The sequence below is a fragment of the Semicossyphus pulcher genome, unplaced genomic scaffold (genome assembly GCF_022749685.1).
Source record: "Semicossyphus pulcher isolate SPU_LCO1_2020_fin unplaced genomic scaffold, fSemPul1.0.p SCAF_13, whole genome shotgun sequence".
NCBI lineage: Eukaryota > Metazoa > Chordata > Actinopteri > Labriformes > Labridae > Semicossyphus > Semicossyphus pulcher.
In genome coordinates, this window is record NW_027211637.1 from 13,484,785 (window position 1) to 13,505,112 (window position 20,328).

At 39.2% G+C, this 20,328-nt stretch overlaps 2 protein-coding genes across 2 annotated transcripts; both read right to left on the reverse strand.

Moving 5' to 3' along the window:
- Positions 1 to 457: 457 nt before the first annotated feature.
- Positions 458 to 16,758, reverse strand: sycp2 (synaptonemal complex protein 2). Its single transcript, XM_069659619.1, is given in 40 exon segments — positions 458 to 514; positions 692 to 748; positions 1,068 to 1,146; positions 1,898 to 1,956; positions 2,121 to 2,220; positions 2,473 to 2,567; positions 2,836 to 3,029; positions 4,333 to 4,458; positions 4,662 to 4,740; positions 4,917 to 5,135; positions 5,950 to 6,257; positions 6,972 to 7,122; positions 7,512 to 7,646; positions 7,949 to 8,083; positions 8,251 to 8,451; positions 8,536 to 8,600; positions 8,728 to 8,893; positions 9,147 to 9,204; positions 9,894 to 10,024; positions 10,108 to 10,529; positions 10,651 to 10,730; positions 11,043 to 11,095; positions 11,685 to 11,842; positions 12,276 to 12,384; positions 13,101 to 13,187; positions 13,366 to 13,425; positions 13,614 to 13,762; positions 13,908 to 13,968; positions 14,081 to 14,179; positions 14,365 to 14,410; positions 14,672 to 14,724; positions 14,854 to 14,996; positions 15,085 to 15,119; positions 15,216 to 15,310; positions 15,408 to 15,493; positions 15,952 to 15,976; positions 16,077 to 16,181; positions 16,275 to 16,406; positions 16,490 to 16,630; positions 16,735 to 16,758. Coding segments are annotated over 40 exon segments (4,578 nt in total).
- Positions 16,759 to 18,151: 1,393 nt separating this feature from the next.
- Positions 18,152 to 20,189, reverse strand: ppp1r3da (protein phosphatase 1, regulatory subunit 3Da). The gene is made up of 2 exons (XM_069660488.1): positions 19,970 to 20,189; positions 18,152 to 19,647 (listed from the first exon to the last, which is right to left on the reverse strand). The coding sequence occupies exon 2, from the start codon at positions 19,619 to 19,621 to the stop codon at positions 18,704 to 18,706; it is 918 nt and encodes a 305-aa protein (XP_069516589.1). The 5' UTR covers positions 19,622 to 19,647; positions 19,970 to 20,189; the 3' UTR covers positions 18,152 to 18,703.
- Between the last annotated feature and the right edge of the window lie 139 nt (positions 20,190 to 20,328).

A 20,328-nucleotide genomic window follows, 5' to 3' on the forward strand; every position in this document is an offset into this window, starting at 1 on the left:
CTGTTTTATTCTCAATTAAGAGTATGTATTAAAAACAATTTACGTATTAAATATTTTCAATATTCAGCTGCATATAAAATATGTAGCTTTTCCAGAACTTAACTAACCTCACGTAAATATCACAGGGCCAAGAAAACATGAAAAAAGCTTATTATCTGCACTTTCTTTCAAAGAACACTAACAATTAATTCACGAATTTCATCAAATAATCAATACCAGAAAAAGATAACATTTCTAATAAAAACAAACATATCACAACAACTGATCCAGGTCAGAATAAACAAACATATCCACATCCAATAAAAACAGAGCCTGGAAAAATCAACACTTTAGGCAAACACTCTGAAATGAAATCATAGCGGCTGTACACAGGACAGTGTGCGTCATGTGGTGAAATACACAACCTTGTTTACAGTGTAGAGACCTTTGGCAGGGCTTAGCTGAACTGTAAAATCCATCAGGGGAAAAACAAAGCGTGCAGGCCTCTCTTCACACTCTGGATCTCTCCCTCTTGCTATAAAAGATACATAAGCACAAACAAATGTGAATGATAAATCCTCTTAGTACTGTATGTTATGTACAGGTTTACAGAGCAGCATTACTCTGCTGACAGAGCGGAGGACAAAAAATGAAAGCCTAATTATTCTGGTCTAATCCAGGCCGAAGGGTCACCTGTGTCGAGTCTACTCACCATCTGACTGAGGAGTCTGTCCTGAACTGACTTCATGTCTTTTCTAATCAGGCACATCTGAAAACAGCAGGCAGAGCAGCAGGGTTTAAGAGGGGGTAACAGAATATGACAGTCAGGACAAGCAGGGGGCGAACTGACACGTGAGACAATGAGACAAGCAAAAAGCTGTAAAGGCCAATCAGCAGAAATGAGTGGAAGTAAAGGCAGAGGTGAGGCATGGCTCTATTTAAAACACACAGCTGAACTGTGGGAATTTTCTTCATTCAAACCCCCCTGAGCTCTGGATTTACACAGCTAATTAGAAGTCTAACACTCAAGCAACAATATGAAGCACATATTAGATGTCAGCTGTGAAATTTAGGGCTGAGGATCAGACCTGGGATGTGAATATTCTCTCCTCATACTCCAAGCTGGGACACACGTTACTCTGCAGGGCTTTCCCCAGGGTCTCATTCCTGGGGAAGGGGAGGAGACAAAGTCACGCCACACACATGCTAAAAGGAAAAGTGTATCTATATAAACTGTGGGTTATGCACTGATGCAGAATCCAATACATTACATGATGTCTGGTAAAGCAGAAAGCCTACAATGAAGATTATAAATTGATCTGATCACTGCTATAATATAAATTTGGGGCGCTAGTTTAGCTCAGTGGGTAGAGCAGGCATTCTTCTCCCAATATTTCCTGTCTCTCAGTTTTGGAGCACGTATATCACCGCCTAAAGACCAAACTATGCTGCAAGTTCTACATGATGTGAAAATATAACAAAATCTGTGCACTGTGGTGCTTTCAGCAGAAGACTTGCATGCAGACAGAGGAACACAGAATAGGGACAACTTATAAAGAGCATACTCTGAGCAGCCCCAGACAGAGGGATGATTGTTACACTTGATCTTTTCAAGTAAAGAAATTCCTCAGTGAACTCAGCTCAAGTCATATGAACAAGCAGTGGCCACTTCCCTCTCAAAAATAGCCGGTGCTGTAGGGTTCACATCAAGCTTATGATGATGAGCCTGAGGAAAACCTAATTTTCCGTTTGAGCTTTTTTAATCCATGCTCCAACAAATAAACAAGTGTTATTCAGCTTTAACAGAGTATATGTATGAAGCCCTTGAAGGAATTGATCACAGTGTGGCAGAAAGACGGCAACAATCTAACAACATGGCTCTTTCAGCGCTCACACATTGACACATTAACACACAAACCTCCTGGTGTCCTGCTCATGGTAAGAACGGAACGCAGTGATCTGCTTTTTCCAGTACATCTGTGAGATACAGAGACCAAACATTGATTAGACACCGATCAAATCAGCATATAGAACACATCATATTTATGGGCTTGTATGTGTATTTATGTACATATTTATGGAGTATGTGTGTGTATGTATGTGCATGAGAGAGATATTGAGTAAAAGATACAAAGACATACAGTCAGGTCTTTCTCCATGCTTTTCAGCACAGTTTCATCCTGCTCCAATTTATGGATCTCTTCCAAGAGGACAGACTGAACGTGTTCAAGCCTCTCAGTCCTGTGCAGAGGAGGGAGAATGTACCAGTGCAGTGGAAATACAACATAATGGGCGACAAAAAATATAGTCCTTAAAGAAAGCAGAACACTATAGAGTAGGAGCACACAGAACACAGAAGCACTAGTGAACTGAAGGAGTAAACTTTTGCTGATCAAGCTATATCATGATTTTATAAAAATGTCTAATCTGCACATTAATTAATTTATCCTTTGTCCAGTGATGGAAAAGTATGCTTTGTGTTTTGTAACTAACCTGTTTTTGGCAACCTGCATGTTGAGGGAGGAGACATGTTGCTGGACGGTCTTCAAAGATTGTTTGTTGTACACCTCCACCATCTTATGGCGGTTCTGAATACAAACATATATTAGATAGTGGTTTACTAAGGCCACATTTCAGTATCTCTGTGTTCAAGACAAGTAGGAATATACCAAGGATGGCATGAACAAACATGGCCATCATACCTAACATAAAACACATTATTTTCAGTGTTCAGGTAACTTTTGAAACTGCTTCAGAAAAAGGGTAAATACATAATCTAGTCTTTTAGTAATACAGTTATTGGTATATATTCTCTTGCCCCGTTGACTGTTTTAAAGTGTGGTGTGTTTGTCCAACCTGGAACTTCTTCTTTAGCTCCGAGCTGAATTGCTGGCACAGGTTACTCGGGTTTACAGCCATTTTTGGCCTCTCCAAATCCTCCTCCACGTCCATGTCTCCATCTCCCGTTTCATCCTCCCAACGACTAGAGCTCATCGTGTGCGAAGGAGACATCACCTGGCTCACCTCACTCTCAACAGACATCTCAGCATCTAAGAGTGACAGACAGATCCACTGATCTGTTAGGGGGGGTAACCTCAGAGTCTAATTTCAGTTTATCACACACAATAAAACACTTATTTGAAAGATACAGGTTGCAAATTGTCTTCTGAAACAAAAAAAGTGAGGCATTGAAAATATAAACATCTTTACTTTATGGTTATCTTAACAAGGCTATGCTTCAAGAAATACTCAAACATTACATTTTATTTTATTCAAAGACAACAAAACCTTTGGAATTTCAAAATGATGAATGGACAACAGTTCCAGAACATGACTCTGATCACATGGTCTCACTGAATGTGATGTCTAGTAAAAACTGGACAATGTTTATGTGCCATTGGCAGTCTCTCTTAAAGTTTTATGCTCTTTATTTTTCTGATAGTCTTTCCTTGTTTACTTTTAAAGTTATTTTTCTTCATGATTTGCTTGCTCTCCTCTTTGCTCCCCATCCCTGGGACTGACTAATACCTCACACATGAGTCATTGCCAAAGTTAGTAATGTATGAAACTTTGAATTTCAGAATGTCTGCACTACATACTGTAGATGTTCAGAGGTAACTTAACACCAAGTTGCCCGGGCTCGGGCTGATATTTAAACAGTGTCATGCACAAATTCAATCAAACAAAAACTGTTTTGTTGGATTACAAAACGGTGGCTCACATTCATTAGGGCCTGTGACTACTGACAGCGTTTTTTGTAGCTGCGCTCACAGCGCTCTCAGTTGAAAATAGTTAAACTTTTGGAGCACCGCCACGCTCGTCAACGTCACTTCTCCCTTACCGACCAATCAAAATCAAGAAGAGGCGGGACTTCAGATATCAACTTTGTCAACAACAACGGCGGAGGAAAAGCGGATTGTTACGTTTTTTTTAGGGTACAATTTCTAGGTCTAGAGCTGCTGCTAATGCCCGGACATGATTCCTTTTCAAAGTTTTTATGTTTTCTTCATTGAATTAAAGTGCATATGAAGCATACAAAGTGATTTAAAATAGACTTAACAATCACTGCCGAGTGAAGCGGAAGTGCCGCCAGACAACTTTTGTGATCTAACAACAGTGCGCACTGGCAAGAAGCACTCTGAAATTGATGTTGTGGACGCTCCCAGTGCAAAAAACGGCGTTAGTGGACACAGGCCCTCATGTTGTTAAATAACTGTGGTTTAGTGGTGGCATTGATTAAACCTTGTGGGATTCATTCATTCATTACATCAATTTCCTAATATACGTAATTCCAACATGACAATAATACCCCAGAATGATTCTGCTGCTAATTTACTCAGTGACACATCTTACATGACTTGAACAACTTCCTTGGTTTCATCCGAGGAGAACGCTGCCCTGTCCTCTTGCTTTTCTTTCTCTCTTCCTCCTCCTTCTCAGAATTAGTGGACAAAGAGATGCGGCGCTTGCGACTGGGTCCTATAACAAGAACCATTGGTTATACATATCCCAGTACATGACTGTGGTGCCCTGTCTGAGGGAATTCATACTTATAAGGGCTTTATCACTTCATGTAAAATGCATGATGGTTAGGTGTAAAGGGGACCCAGCAGTTGGGTTAGATCTTTATCTGTCGCAACTTGGAAATCTAGTGTACACCCGTCAAAAGCTTTTAAAGCTACCTGAGACATGAAGCTGTGCAGGCTTTAGGTCTTGGTCTGAAGGAGGGGTTTTCTGTCAGGATAGAGAGTAATGCATTAGCTGTTTGTTCGGCTACAGCTATGTCCCTCATTAGTGGTCATAGTGCTCCCATTCATCTATACAGCCAGTCATAATAGATTAATTATAAAACATTAGTTGTGGTAAAGCTCTACCTCTGTTTTATGAGACACAGCCAGGGGAGCTGTGGGGCTGTCTTTAACTCTTCTTGTATGTACCGATGACTTAGTGGAGGACTGGCCCAGTGATATTGAAGACACTTCACTGAAACTATAATGGAATCCATGGTTCACAGTGTCTTCTGGGAATGAAGACTGAGGAGGAGTGGGCATTGTTTGCTTGTCCAGCTCAAGGAGTGTGGAGGTTAACAGGGGCTGAGTACACAGAGGCAGAGGAGATCGAGGTGGTGATGGTGGGTGCTTCTGGATTGGACTTATCTGAAACAATAAAGACAGGGACAGAAAGTGATGAGAAAATGATGGACAAGAAGAAATATGGCGAGTCATCTAGTCGTTATTAAACCACCATGTCGGCGATGGATAAGTGACAGTAAAAGGACAAAGACATTTACCATGATGCATTAAGAGGCTCAGATGAAGTGTTGCAAAGCTATTATCTGCTCCTTCTGGAGGAAAATTTCACTCATACAATGTAATCATTCAAATCACCAAGTGCAGTGATCCAACATTTTCCATAATCACATGGTGTATTTGAATCTCCCAATTGGTCACTTTTGTTACACACTATTACCTCTAAGAACATTCACTATGTTCTCTAAAGTTAACTCTAACAACTTCCACTTTTCTTTTGCCACGTTTTCTCAGCTGGTGTGGGAATTTCAACCACCAATGCTTAGGTCACAGTCCTACTTCCTTAAATTCTAGGTTACTGTTTATGGAGGCCTTCAGTCACCTAATAACTCACATGTCCGTTCATGTCACTCCAGTGCTTCTCACATGACTACTGAGTGACGTAAATAACTTCCATGTAGTGTTAAGGTGTGTGAATCTCTTAAGGATGTTAAATACCAGGGAACTCCCCACCAGTGATTTGAACTAAGAATGACTCTGAGATCAATGTTTAACAACTTAAGAAAGGCTACTATTTACAACAATAACATTTTGAAAATATATTTTATCAGGGTGTAAGGATATAGGTGGTATTATGCTACACTAAAAACCTCTATATGTGATTTGAACCTTTTACACAGAATCCATTTAAGGCAATAAGACCTGGGAGGTGCTGTTTTACCTCAGCTGCTCTACGTCCACTGGGAGCACCAGGTGCAGGGGTTTGACCTCTGGGGGTCAGTGAAGGGAGAGAGCGAACAGACTGAATTGATGCAGTCTTGGATAAGCAGTGCTTCTTCCCTGCACCGTAGAAAGGGGAGGCCTTAAATTTTCCTTTACTGCATACTGTAGAGCGAAGCTCAGGGAGCAGCAGGATTGGAGAGGGGGTGTCGCGGCAGGAAGGGTCAGAGGAGGCAGGGAGTGGGGATCCCCGCGGAGTGAGGAGAGGGGAGCAGGTCAAACCCAAGGTTGGGGCTGACCTCTCGGCAGCTATGAGGGTCCAAAATAAGCACAGATGTTCAAACAGCTGGCCAGAATGTTGGACAGAGAGGAGAAGGTCAATATATACATGCTTTCCTACATATCCATTTACAGTTAAGAGGTCCGAGAGCAATAGGGTCATTTATATAACACTCTTAAAACTTGCTGCATAAAGTAGTGAGAGTGGAACTGCATCTAGTGACTCTGTAAAATGTTACACAGTGTTTAACATTTTTTTAAGGGGTAATAAAAAAACATTAAAGTGTAAAGGGGGCAGGCAAGATTTAAAAAGTAAAATTGTTTTAAGTTGAAGAATATTCTTATGTTTATGCATCCATTTCAGGGTGGACAAATTCAAACCCTTTTTCTTCCTTTCAAAATAAAGGTGATAATTTGTTCTTGACATTAAGTCAGGCCGTCTATCTGCCTAAATGATCTCCAAATGCAGGGGCTCCAATGACTCTTAAACAAATTATATAAAAATGCAGTTTCACTTCACTAAATAAGGGAAAAAAACAAAGACTATCTTGATTTACAAAGTACTTACACTTAAGCAGGAGAAATGAAAAGGCAATGTGTGTCAATGATGGGAATCAAGTTTAGGAACAAAAGTGTCAAAAGGGCTTTTGATGTAAACTGCGAATTAACAATCAATTTGACCCATCATAGAACATGTACCATAATTTACATAAGCTGATGTAAAAGAAGTCAAGTGAGTCTTACATCTCATTCTCTCGATGAAAGGAGGGGACAGACAAAAGGAGGTCTGGCGGGCCAGCCAGGACTCCTTCAATGGATTCATCTGTTCTTCAACAGGGGCAGCAGTTTTCTTATTTAACTTGGAAGCTTCTGAAAGAGCCATTTGAGGTCTCTGCTGGTGAAAGACATAAAAAAGTGTTTCAGTTATATATGAAGACCAATAAGCATAAATCTGGACCTGGAACATTCACATTTAAGACTATGCTTCATTCAAAACCTAATACAGCGTAAAAGGATACATTTTTATATTTTTTAAATATTTTATGGTAAATGATACATAATATGCTGAATCTTAATATATAGTTTTATGTTGTTTATGGCTTAAGAGGTGTTTGGGACTAATAATTGTAAACAAACCAGCTATTCACTGATGCCATTTTGCAGACATTCTCATAGGACTACATAAACCAGATGTCCAAAATGCATTGAATTATCATATCCTTTTCTCTATGTCTCCTATACGTCCGAAGTTGGAGTGATCTAAAAAGAAGGCTTGGCTCTCACCTTATGCCCTGACAGCTTTTTCTGATATGACTGGTTTTTGCTCTCCAGTCTCCTGTAAGTATGTGTTTGTTGTTCGGAGGGGGCATCTTTACTCTTCCTTACCCCTGGAACCGTTGAACAGGTCTTCTTATGTTTCTGTACAAAACAAAACAAAACAGGAATAAAATATTCCTTCATCAGTTTACTATCAAAATTGCTATCCAAAAATATTTCCTCATTATAAAATGATATCAACAGGCAGTCACACTGCTAAAAACAGCATACTTGCAAACAGAGCCTCATATTAAACACAATAGATCTTGCTAAATTAATAACAGTTTGAGTATGTGTTTATATGCACACACTTTCTGATGTATTCAAACATCCAATTTGTGGCTTGCAAAATAATGAATCAGTCAAACAGGATATCATGGGATAAAAAACCCAATGACCACTACCTTGTTAGTGTGAGCCTGCTCTGACACTGACTCTGACAGGCTGATATGATGGTAGCTTTTGGTTGCTTTTTTGCTAGCAGTCTTTTTCTTCATCACTTCATAAGCCTCATTCTCCAGATGATTAGCGGGGGACAACTGTTGTTAGGGGATAAAAAAAGTATGATTTTAGTATACATGCAACAGCAATATGATTAAATGAGTAAAGTGAGAGATAATACAATACATCAATGATTAACTTGGCAGTGTTTCTAAAGTGTATAACAAAAAATGGCTTTTAAAATAAGAAAATCAATAAAACATACAGGGAGATCTTTTGCCCTGGAAGCAGGAGGCTTCTCTGATTCAGACAGGCTGTCATCTGAGTCCGGCTCCTTGTAACTCTTGGCAGAGGTGGCTACAGCTCTCTTGGGCCTGCTGCCTGCTGCATGTGTTCCGCTGGGTACTGCTGCTGGCTTCACTGTCTTCTTTGGCTGCTCCAGCTTCTCCTTCATGCCAGGCTTCCTCTGATTAAACAATGACACACTGTGGCTCACTGGGGTAGTGCATTGTACGCTAAAGGCACATTAATTAGAAGAAACAAGCCTTACGTTTTTGGGTTTGCCATTGCCCTTTACAGGTTTTTGAGCAGGTGGGGGCGCATCTGGGGATTCATCTGCAATTTAAGAAAGCTCACTCTGTTTATGAAAATACTACAGACTTAACATTGTGTCAGCGTCCAGCCTTAATGTGATGAAAGTTCTGCTTGTGAGCAGCATAAATGCTTTGCTTTAATAGCCTACATGAAGTATGGGGCGACGCAGCTTTAGGCTTGACGCTTGCCTGCCTGGAATATTTGGTGACTTTGGGTTTGGGTTTCCTGCTCGACTCCCTCAGCCAGCTGACCTCCGTCATGGCGTAGTCAGTGTCTGTGTCACTGAACAGATGCTTTTTCACATGCCGCTTTGCCTGCAGCACACAATGTAGTGGGAAACATGGAGATAAATAATAAAGAAAGAGAAAGAGAGGGACGGAAGGATGCTTTGTTGGCTAGTACATAGTGAACTTCAGTTTTTCAGTGTGATTCCTTCACATTCTTTCCCTAATAATATCTTATAAGCAGAAACGTGTGCTTTCCTCACAACAGCATCACACAGATAATGTCTACAAGCTTCAATTTTAAATGGTGATAAAAAAACACAAGAGTACAATGAAAGCATACTTTAACCACTGGTTCTTTCGTTGTTGTCTTGAGGACTGAAGAGGTGTCATTGATGTCACTGTCAAACAATATGGGGAAAATGTAATTAGAACAAGGAAAATTTAAATACAATTTCTTGACAACATGTCACTTTTCAAAGGCTGCTCTTCTGTCTACAAGCCATTCGCAACTTTAAGACCTACCTGCTCGATATGGCAGAGGTGTTATTGAAGGTTTTGTCCTTTCCCTACGGAGCATTAAAACAGACTTTAAACTTAACACTGGCATATCAAATAATCAGGTATAATATAAATATATATGTCAAACAAATAACATTATCAATATTTACCCCAATACTGAATGGTTCATCAACATTGAAAGCAAAAATGTCTTCTCTGTACAACAGAAAAATGCATTAAATACATGTAAACGCACTGAAAGCCACTTAATTATAGCTTAAATAGTTAACTTAACTATATTACCTCTGCCTCGTAAAGCCTGCTGTGGCTTTGCTGAGGGATTTCGTTAGGCTTACAGATCCAGATTCTTTTCTCTGTTGCAAATAAATATCATAGTTAATAAATCAAGTCAGAGAAAAAGTGAAAGGCAATCCATGTCAAATATAAATAATCACTTACTGTAGCAGTTGATAACCAGCCCATATTAAAGAGCTGCCTGTAAGAACAAACAATCATTAAGTTGCAGAATTCATTTGTTCTTTTACTAGAGTACATCATAAAGTAGTCCTTCAATCATCAAAGTTTATACCTGTTAAGGTTTGGAGGATGAATCCAGCTCTGAGGGATATTTTCTGCAGAATCCTTTGCTGTGGATTGGGTGTTATTATCATAATGTCTGGAGATGAGCTTCACCATGCTGCCTGCGACCACTGAATCCCTCTGAGAGAAGGTGGCAGACTGTGTGACTATAACAACATTAGAATAGAAGGTCATTGAGCTGCTGAACATTACAAAATTCATACCTTCTCTTTACTTGAAAGAGCCTTGTTTGTTTCAGCCTTAACATTGGGTGGTAATCTCTCCTGTAGCGCTTTGGTTGTCAAGGCCTTGGCTGGAGCTTTGACCTGAGCAGCATCTTTCTCTCGTGACATTTGTCCTTTGTTCTTCCGATTGGCCGGGCCAGGTCTCTGGGCCTTCTGCTCTTCGGAAGCCAAACTGTCTGCCAAGCTTCTGCCTTTAGAGTCCTCTCTGGTGTAAGACATTTTTCTCTGGGGTGCTGAAGGCTCCTGAAGTGCACAACCTTGGTTCCTCTCACTGAGGACCTGCTGCAGGCGCTGGGTAAGTTCAGTATGTAGTTTCTTTTGGCTGATTGGACTTTTTACAGGAACTGACATTCTCTTTGCTGAGGAAAGACACTGCTGCTGCTGTGCCAAACTTGAAGGCTCTAAAGATAAAATTATTATAGATTAAAACTAAATAAGGGTTTGATGCATATTTTGTAGCCTGTTTTGTGTGTTTAACTAGACTTATAAGCAATATGACATCTTAAGATTTTTTATGCTTACCAGGTCTTGGCAGAGAATTGATTTTCTGTGTGGGCATTATGAGCACTTCAGAAACTGACAGCTTGCCACAGTAAGAAGATCTGAAATAAGGAAAAAAACATGTTTTAACATACAATCTATATTTACATAAAGTATAAACACAAATACATACAACATTATCAATCAGAGCACTGGCTACTCTGAGGGCAGTAGATTTGCAAACAGTGTGGAAGTTTTTCACAGGGCTTACATGCTTCCCCCTCTTCTGGGTTGTGTGTCAGGCACAAACGTTTGCTCTATAAGTAAAAAGATCAGTGGTTGGTTCAAGAGTCTTTGAAGAATTACAAACATTTGGTTAAACATTTGGACTAAGGCAAAGTCAAAGTCACTATAGCAATACAATACCCAGAGACTGTTCTTCTTCCTGTGCAGCTGGAGCCTTAGCTGCTGCTTTTGTTTTCACTTTCTGTTAGACAATCAGAAAAAAGGCATAGTATGATTTTCTAAGAACAACTTTCCTTTCCAGTGAAATAACCTGTAAAAAAAATGCAGAATTGTCGGGCAAAATTATGCCAGATTTCCCTGATTGGTAAAAGAGAAAACCCTGTTTTGAGGGGTGGTTTGGATCAATAGCTGGAAACATTATCGGGCCTGTGGTCTTAGTAGTTAAAACATGTAATTACTAAGATACAAACACTATACTTCTGTTTTGTTCATAAAATCTTATTCTACACTAATATACTGACAGCTAAGAAAGATTGTGAAAAAATAGAAAATGCATACAAGGTTGACTTTGCTTACAAAGAACACATTTGTTGATCATACCTTTTGGTGTTGGTCAATCGTATTCTTACTGGCCTGTTTGGAAGCAATGCTCTGTAAAGGTAACACCATTAAAACAATATGACATTCATTGATCCAAAACAATATCACTGCAGTGTCACACTTTTGGCTTGCAAAGGGGCAAATGAAAGCTTAAAACAGTGTTTAGTATTTTGAACACTTATACAGCCTGTGTATTATGTTGAACGCAGTATATTCAGTGTGTATCATACCTGCTCTATTATGCCACCTGCTATTGTGCTGTTAGGTGTTGTGCTATGACCGATGGTCTTAGCAGCCGTCCTGAGCTCTCCCAGGTAACATTCACCTTGCTTTTCACATGAACGAACCATCTGCAGAGATGGCTTCCCTTTACCTTTGGCTGGAGTATCTAAAAGGGAGGAAAAAACAAGTTTAATCTGTGTCCCTCATTTTAATTTATCTTCATGGACAATTATTAACAAGTGAAAAAAAGAACTAAGAATTAGTAAGAAGTTTCCTATCTGGCAGGACATAGTATATTTCTCTAACAAAAATTGACAAAGTAAGATCCATCCTAACTGTTTCCTGTCAAACCGCAGAACAGATTAATGCAATCTTAAAAATAAACAAACATTGTATTTAACAAAGGCCCCAAGTACACCGCTTATCTGTCATTAATAAGAACAAAGTTGAGGTGGTATTGTATTAACAAACATATACTCCCAAAAGTTAGGTATAGCAGAATAAATGTTTGCATATTGTGATAAGGAACCTGTAGTTATAAAAAAGTTGACTGAAACTGGTTTGTCCACAATTCTTAAACATTTCTGTCTTTCACCTACTTGATGGCATAACAGCAGAGAGGGAACTGGCACCACGAACACTTCCTCCTGTGCTGCCACTAACGAAGGTGGTAGACTCTGAAATCCTCATCCTGCCTGGGGTCACCATCTGAAATATGTGATATTTAAATGATCCGATATATTTTTCATGTATTACCTCCACATGACATAAATCACACAGGAAAGCTACAGAAAGTATATATATGTAAAGATATATATTTTTAAGAAAATATATAAATTACGCAGTCTATAGGATTTCAATGTCTGCAGTGTTAATGATTCCTTGGTGGTGCGAACACTGGTCAGCTCAAGGCTTGAACTCAGTGAGGTTGATTCCCTTTCTCACTACGCCCTCTACTGTCAGGAGCATATTTTCACAGCAGAACTGCATACAACAATTGCACTTTTTGAGTGACAGTCATTACACAGGATGGTACAGTCGATTAGAATCATAAGATTGAAACTTCAATTTTGATTTAATTCATTTTAAACATCCTTAATCTTCCTCATTTTAAACAAGTCACCAGTGAGTCATCTCTTGTAGGCTGGTGTCATGTATTGTATGGCCCACATTAACTCATGTTATGCAAAACTGTTTAATTATGGATAATCTGTTTTCAGGGTGATAAAGAAAAAATGACCTCATCAATCGATTGACCGAATAAGCACTATGGTTACCAAAAAGATCCCAAAGACCTGCATGGACTGTTAGTGAGTTAATTGTGCCATCAAAAAACTGTTGTCATTAAGAAACCTATTTCTTGTGTTAAAGTACACTTAGCGCTCATATATTTGATATAATATGCAGTACTAAACTCTCTTTACCTGTATAGGTGCAGACGGAGCACGTAAAAGGTAGGGGGCAGTACTTTTTTCACTTTCACCAAGTGACACCTGACTCTCTGGAACGACCTGCAGTGAGAGCGGAAGCAGTGCAAACACACAAATGCCTCAGAGCTGTAATGCTGGTTTTGTACTTGCATAGCTTTTTAAATGCTCTTCTGATACAATATGGACAATAATAATAAATTATACAATAACAATTATAGTTGTATATTTGAGAATATTATGACAACACACAGCTTTTTACCTGGGAGCTGTTTTCCTCCATTAGGATCTTAACTGTCGTCTTTACTACAGATGTGCCCGTCTTTCCCACAAAGCCCTGACAGGAACAGATTCTTGTTAAAGAAATGTGCCATATTTATCATGAAAACACTCTCAACAGTTATAAGCCAAAGCAGGAATACTGTGGTTTAAAAATGATTCTTTTTGTTGAATGCCAACTTCTCATTGTATTTTGGTGTAATAAGAAGGTGGCGAAAAGCCATGGCTAACTGTATTTTTGCTGTGTCCATAGACACTACGAGCCGCCTGCAGGATGTCCAGGGAGGAGCTGAAGTAGATGGTAAGACTTGATCCTTCCACTGCACCCACGACCACCACCTCTGACAGCTTCAACTGCAACACTTTCCTCTTGCCCTTCTCTGGAGATACACAACACTCTGGGTTTATAGTTGCATAAAGTAACATAATACACATCATGCAAGTGTGTTGACTGTTTGTTTAAAATTATCATCTAGAGGACTGAGCGAGTGAAGACAAATGCAGTGGCCTTCGTGCTTTGATTACCTTCAACAGTGTAGCTCTGCACTTCATTGTCATTGATACATATTGTTTCCCACTGGCCCTCCTATATGCAGGGGAAAGCACTGGGTTAGGCTCTAAACAAGATCTTATACTGATTATGTAAATGTTTCACTTTTTTATTTTCAATTCTATTAATGATCTTGAGGTACCCGCACGTCTTCATCAGTCAAAGAGAAATAAAAGGAGATGCTGTGGCTGCCAAGGTTGAAGTCGATCCAAAATTCTTCCAGTTTGTCATCAGCAGGCATCAGCAGCTGACAACACAACCACAATTATTTCAACACTACAAATAGGATTACATTATGGATCGTTACATTCCTGGTTGTATGCAAACAACACATATATGAGAGTTAATTGTACCAAGACGGCAAAAGCCATGTTACTTTGTATCTTCAGACATTTATCAATGTTTTGAAAAAGATATCCTGTTAATACTGACCTCATTCTTGTCCAGATAAACCTCCAAACAAGGGTAGGAATACACTCTGTAGTACAGAGAGGACATTGTTATTAAGTCATGTGCATCTGTCATAAGCACTATGTGTTCCCTACCTTTGCTAAGGACCCAAAATTCTATATCCATTAACAGAATTCAATGGATGTACTGTATGCAATCTCTGGGGAGAAAGACTGAAAGAACTAAGACCAAAACAGTCAATCTTGTTCATTCTCCCATTCAACAATTAAACTGATGCCTCCCCATGTCTCCTGACCATGCCGTAGGTGGCAAAGAGTTATCCTTGTACCTTCTCCTGTCTCCCTGCATCCCATTCACCAAGTTCAGGAACTTGCGACAATCCTGAAATTACACACAACATTAATTCTAGGTAGCTGATCTAGTGTTGTAAAATTATTACACTACCTGACCAGTGTACTACAATAAAATGGTAGTAATGGTAATGCACTTGTATTAATTACACATTTTTACCGTCTCAAACTCTGAATCGCTGATCTTGACAAAGGCACTGGCCACATGCTCCATGTTGAACCATCGATCTGCCAGCTTCTTCCTCTGGTCCAGAGTGGCCATTCGGCACAATGCTTCCATCAGGGCTGTCTGCAAGTCATAATCTGACACAAGAAGAAGTGTTGTACATTGTTTGTGTCTCTGTATGTTTCTGTTTGAGATGAGACGGTACTATTCATAAAAAAAACATACCTCCACCCTCCAGTATCTGACCAGCAATCTTGATCCTGCAAAATATGATAAAAAAGCACAAGTTCAAGAGCATGTGGGTCTAGTAAAATAAGTATTGATGATCCATATTATGAGGAAACTACATGACATACATGATATCTGAGGCTTCTTGTGATGTTAGGATCTTCCTCTTTTTCTTTAGCTCCGCTGGAATTTTGTCCAAAATTAAGTTGAATTTACGAATTGCCTGTTAGAACATTATTGGTAAGTTAATTTATAACCAAAAAACAGACTTGTGGTACCTAATGCTACTCCTTAAAGTAGTTACTAAAAAATTGTCAAACCTCTTTTTGAATTAGGATGTAGATTCTAGGGTCTACTGCCAATTGTCCAACAGGATACAGGAAGAGCTCTGTGACTTTGTATGTTCCTGGAAAAATAAAACATAATACAGCAATACTGTGAACGGAGACAAAGCTTTTTCACTCATGACAATGACATTTATCATAAGAGCAATCAAAGATTGCTTGTCTTGTATGCTCAATGGTCATTACATTCTAACTACATATGTCCCTTCAATTTTTTGTCTTTAAAAGAACAGAATTATCATCAAAACAATAATAAAAGCACCTAATTTGATTTGATTTGTTTTGAAACTAGTACGTGGAGAATTTATTGCTGGATTAAACAAAAAAGATTCAAGTCATATTATGACTATAAGAATACACTTTGTAATATAAATAATAGAATTTATAGAACATTAGGCGATTCAAGGATAATAGCATCATGCTATGTTTCAATTCCAATGTGGTCCTAAAATTGAGTGATTAAAGATGAAATACATGGTGAAGTTTAAATACAAAAAATAAAATAAATGTACAAGCATACCCTCTTTGCAGGCTTCATGAACTACCTGTAACATAGAGAAAATAATGCATTTATAAATGATGGACTATTGCATGAGCACACTGTTTTATTATACAAATCCTGTTTTATGTTAGAAAACAGCTCACCATTAAGGCATCAAAGAAGTCCTCAGAGAGGTTGAATAACATCTCATCCCACTGTAAGCCACACTGGACCCATAGCTGCCTGCACTTCTCAAACCACTGCACCATGTGCACAGAACAAGGTTCCATTAACGATTAAGCTACATTTGCTTAAACTGCACTCACACATTGTGTGCCTGTATGTATCAGATGTATACTTATCTTTTTGACCAGGCCTTGAGCTATTATTCCTGAAAGCCCTTGACACCCACCAGGTAGTTTCAGATTTTTCCCACACTTATAGAGAATTCCAAGGCCAGCACAGGCTGATTTGGGTTCTTTCTGATCCAAACTCTACATATACAAAGCAGACATGGGTCACTAAATCGACAAACAACAGAGCATTATGACATATCACTCACTTTGCTTTATCTTACCCTACTGACAAGTTTATCCAATTTGCTGAGAAACTGTTGGGAACATTTTATTGGTGTCCCTTCATTTGGGTCCCTCTGTAAGAAGACATCCAGAGCTTGGACATCCCCACTCTTTAATACCTCATCAAGGACTTTCTCCAACTGCACGTGAAAAAGGTCGTACAACGTTTCATTTGTAACCTTCACTATTACTTTAAGTTGTAATTATATTGGTTAGCTAAGTTGTAAAAGGTTTGCACTCCCACCTGTGTGTCCTGAGCCGGTGCCATCTTTTCTTCTGGGAACAGATGTACTGCAACTTGGCCTCTGCTGTCCTCAAATTGACTTTATCTTTAAGGTAAAATGCGGACATCAACATGCCATCTAAATGTTATTTAACTTAATGTATACACAGATGAAAGGCAAACATGAATTCTTCTGTTAGGCAACCTATAAAACTCAAGCTGCATTTGATAACGTTACATCCTGACTGCCTCAGCGTTACAGATATAACCGATGTTATGTTCCTTACTTTAACTAGAAAAACATGTAGAGCCTAAACCTATCATCCTTATATATATGGCTGACAACGCTATTAAGGAAACTTTCTTTAGATATGTAATCTTATTACCATTTTACATAAAATCTAACATAAGCTATGTTTTGCTTGCTAACGTTCAACATCAAACCCCATATATGGCCTCATAGTACAGTTAGCTTATCGTTACCTACTGCTAATGCTAACTAACGTTACGTCTCCTATATTACGGTTATTTCGGAAGTAGGAACTGAATAATTTAGAAGATTGAGGATATTATATCAGTTATTATAATTTTAACCATACTTACTGTCATGTCCAACACGTGATATAGAACATACAGTCATACAAACAGGTTTTGACAGGTTTTCAATTCGTCCAGTGCAAAACGCGCGAAGTCTTTTCGTTCGTGACGCATGCGCGTGAAAGGTCGCTAACGACCGCCTTCGGTACTTCCCAGCACTTTGAAAACTCAGTGGGTTGTCTAAAACTGCATGTCTACAGATGAGGACCATTTAGGACCACAGTAAAAAATGCTGTCAGTTGAGTCCACAGGAATTTTGAATAAAATGACCCTCTGTTTATAAGTGTATAAGGGTTATTAACATGATTCAAATTGAAATGTTTTTCTGATAATCACTATGAAACGGATCTGAAGTATTAGGGTTTATAAGTTTTACAATACAGATAGACTAGTTCTAAGAGTGCAAATGGTGGTCCGCATAATGCTTAATCGGTGTTACGATTATGAGGGGGTCCTTGGAAAATGTTATCCACTGTAAGGGGTCCCTGGCCCCCAAAAAATTGAGAACCCCTGGTCTAAAGAATGAAAAAAAATTGGTCATTCTTTTTTCAGTGTTTTAAAAAATGTCCCTCAGTTTTTCGGTCCATGACAATATCCAAAGCACACATCCACTCCTGTACCTGGTTGTAAGTCCTCACAAAAATGCAATAACGACGCGTGTCTATATTCAAAAACTACATTTCCCATGTGCTTTAGCGGTTCTTGAGAACAAAATGCTTGTAAAAGATAGCTAGAACCCGGAGATAGTTGTTTCCTAAATGACAATAAATTCTACACATATTATTATTATTATTATCAAAAATAATAATACAAGCTGAACATCTTGTGAAAGTGCGCTTTATTGTTACACAAAATAAGCATTCATGTCTGATTTATTAAAATAATTTCAAATTGTATAACATGGTTTGGTATTACTTAAAACTGAACTCTGAATACAGAGCAAAAACTTAATTTCAGCATTATATAAAACGTTTTTCTATGTAAAATACCCTGGTGAAAGAAAACTGTGGACTGAAGTGCAATCAATTCACTTTCACTGAAAAAGGTGAACACTCATGGGTGTCACATTCATCCAATTTTTCAATTATAAAGTGCTTTTTTTTTAATAGACATGGAAATCAAATAATACAGTGCAATTTAAAAAGAAAACACAAGAGTAAAACAGTGGCACTGACGTTGGCATCAGATATAAGTGCAGTAGTGTTGTCTATTTCACACTAGCCAAGTCTGTGCAGTTTCCGCTCTAGAACCTTACTTTATCCAAAGAAATGCTGTTATAAGTGGTCTAAAAAAAATTGATATTCTGTTACAATGCAGTTATACTTTTAACAGATCTTGCCAACAACAGTCATAAAGTGCTCATAATAGACTACATCTACCTTTAGTCAGCATTCTAAATGAAGTGCACCATGCTGTCCTCACATTCTTTGGGCACAGTGAGCTTGTAGTTATGGCAAACTAACTTATAGTTCTCTCCATCATTGTTGTCCCAGTATTCAGCCCCACGCACTTTGTACTTGATTGCAAACTGTAACACTGCACTTGGCAGCAAGAACGGAGGAACAGGCAGGTGGAATCGAAATGTATCACAACTGAGTTGCTCCCCTCCTTCCTCCAAGGTCTTGGTGGACACCCAAGAGGCCTTAGTTTCTGTGCAGCTGTCCCACTCTGTGAATGTATAGCGAGCTGTGACTTCTTTCTCAAAGTCCAAATTGAAGACCTGGGTGATTCCAATGACACCCAGTTCAAAACATAACACTCTCTCCAGACAAACTTTCTGCTTATGTAGACGATGCATGAAGCCTGGTTGGTCGCCAGGTTGTTGGGCAAAAACTGGCCTCAGATATGGCAAAGATAACTCCAGATGCTTCCCATCTGCTAGTTCTGCACCCATCAACAATCTAAAGGTGACATGATGAGGCACGAATGGATCTTCTCCTGATTTGAAAAGCCTGATGTCTTCCAGATCAAGCCCCAAAGAATCAACAAACCGTACGCCAACATTTCTGCATTTCTTCTTCTTCTGTGTGGTGGAGGGCAGAGAGCGTGACCGCTGTCGGATGATGGGTTTAGGTGGTGGTTCACAGGAGAGGCTGTGGTGGAACTCCTGTTTCTTCGGCTGAGAGACTCTGGGGCTTGGGGGCCGGATTGGAATCGGCTTCTTTGCTTCATTAGGTTTGCCAGCTCTTAACATTTCAGTCAGGTTGATAGTCATGCAAGGCCTTGAGACCCTGTTGCAAAAGCTTGATATCTGCTCTTCAGATTTTGAAGGACGAATCCGCTCATGTCCAATAAACCACCCACTATCCATTCTGTTGGTATTGGTGTCCAGCTCACCTGTAAATACAGTTGTGAAGCACAATGCGTTAGAACATTATCCCCTTAACACCCAAAGTGCACCGACCAAATGCATAGTAACCCTACTAAAAGTAATGTACCTTAAAAAATGCATGCTGTTGTGCTGCCAATTTGATTAGATCAACATTAGTGCTGTTGTTTGACTAGACAGAACATTCTCTGGAATGAAAAGGGTGGGTGTGTGCTCTGTGAGTACGTGCCTGACTGCATACAGCCTACAACACTCACTCTGAACAGTTGTATCATTATTGAAAGTGCCTTTAAAATGGTTTAATAAAATTAGACGCTGACATCATCTCACCATGTAAATAGATATGAAGCGTAAGTTACAGCTAAGCTGCAGGGTGTAGCCTAAGCTTGATCCTCCATTTAATGTAGTATGTATTGGAACTGCGCGTTTCCGTGCGCCTCGGAGTCTCCGCTCTTGGCCGCAAGCACATCATCTGATTTATAATTCTTAAGCACCATCTTTACTGCCCAACAAAAATACAAATCCGTATCGTGACTCGGTGGAGATCAGCAATCTTCCGCGCAGTTTACAGGAAGCTACAGGGGGAGGTGAATTTCACTGACGTTACATGGGAAATTGAGTAATTTGAAATTAATAGTCATAATTGTGTTCATTCGTTTTAACGTATTTCCTTAAATGCAGCATCGACC

Excerpts from the sequence above, each read along its gene's own strand:
- ppp1r3da (XM_069660488.1), bottom strand. The coding sequence starts at position 19,621 with ATGGATAGTGGGTGGTTTATTGGACATGAGCGGATTCGTCCTTCAAAA.